The sequence below is a fragment of the Metopolophium dirhodum genome, chromosome 6, assembly GCF_019925205.1.
Source record: "Metopolophium dirhodum isolate CAU chromosome 6, ASM1992520v1, whole genome shotgun sequence".
In the NCBI taxonomy this organism is placed as follows: Eukaryota; Metazoa; Arthropoda; class Insecta; order Hemiptera; family Aphididae; genus Metopolophium; species Metopolophium dirhodum.
This window is the reverse complement of record NC_083565.1, coordinates 34,184,545-34,185,861: the sequence shown is the minus strand read 5'-3', so window position 1 is coordinate 34,185,861 and position 1,317 is coordinate 34,184,545. Positions and strand designations below refer to the sequence as shown.

Below are 1,317 nucleotides of genomic sequence, written 5' to 3'. Positions count from 1 at the left end.
AATATCGGACCGTATATTTTGTCTGTATGGAAACTGCGGCAAAATTAACTTTTTTCTAAAAGTTAATACGTAAACTGCGACAAAACCAATAAGATACATTATACAAACTGCGGAAATTCGTTTTATATGCCTTCTATATTATATACTATACTATTTTATATACCTTCTATATTATATACTTTACTATAGTACTTCAATCAAATACATATCGTGTACCTATGTAGGTACATATATCGTTAAATTAATTATGTGATGTTGCGTCTTGCGTAGAAATTGGCAAGGTGAATCCAAATGTATTTTTAAGTTTTAACAAAACATATCGGTTCTTTTACTTTTGATAATACTAGTTAGTAGTTAGTAGTGACTTAGTACCTACTTACAAGTGTTAAATGTTAGTATAAGTAGCTAAAAGTTTAATATTTATTCAGCGTGATGGAATTTACAACAATGTTTAGCCAGAATGGCCAACAATTAACAGTGTTAAACATTTTTAAATTCAAATTTAAATATGAATCAAAATTGAGTGGTTATAAAACGTGGGAATGCGCTAATAAAACACGCGAGGCCAAATTGGTCTTCAACAAGGGTAAAACTTTACTATAAGAAAAATCAGTTTAAGATCATTATAGTCATGAAACAGATTCTACAATTGAACGTCAAGCAGTAAGTATAATAATATCAAACGACAAATATCTGAAAGCAATGCCACCTAAAATAATAAGAAAACAACTTCGTAATTTAGGAAACGATACACAATTACTGACTAATGATATTTCATATATTCGTAGACATTTATATAATAAAAAAACCAAATATCCCCCACCACTTCCCAAGGATATTAATGAAGTACATCAAGTTCTAATAAATTTAAATATTACGACTAACAAAAATGAAAACATTTTGATAAGGAAACAAATATAATTATACGTATTATACCTAATTAAACAATACACATTTATATAGGTTATCGTATCGATATGTATATATAATATGTAGTATATATGGAAGGTATATAAAATAAATTGCCCTGTATATTGTAAATATTTTTTTTGCCTCAGTTTATATATTATCAACTTTTAGAAAAAGGTTAATTTTGCCGCAGTTTATCATCGCCCATATTTTTTAACGGCGTATAGTAATATAGTACCTATAATACGCTGTATATAATATTATAATAGCAATTATTGTGTTGTAATAAATAACCTAAATAACCATTATTTTATAATATTTACAATGTCAGATTTAGGACTTTTGACGACCGAGGCTAATAAAATAATATGCTTACGTAGGTGGTGGTACAGGGTGTTCCGGGTGTCA

The 1,317-nt window shown here is 27.8% G+C and overlaps 1 protein-coding gene across 1 annotated transcript; it reads left to right on the top strand.

Annotated features, from left to right (window-relative positions):
• Nucleotides 1-432: 432 nt before the first annotated feature.
• On the top strand, nucleotides 433-900 carry LOC132946483 (uncharacterized; the record flags this gene model as incomplete). The annotated part of the gene is given in 1 exon segment (XM_061016499.1): nucleotides 433-900. A coding segment is annotated over 1 exon segment (468 nt), but the record flags the coding sequence as incomplete, so codon positions are not given.
• Nucleotides 901-1,317: the final 417 nt, after the last annotated feature.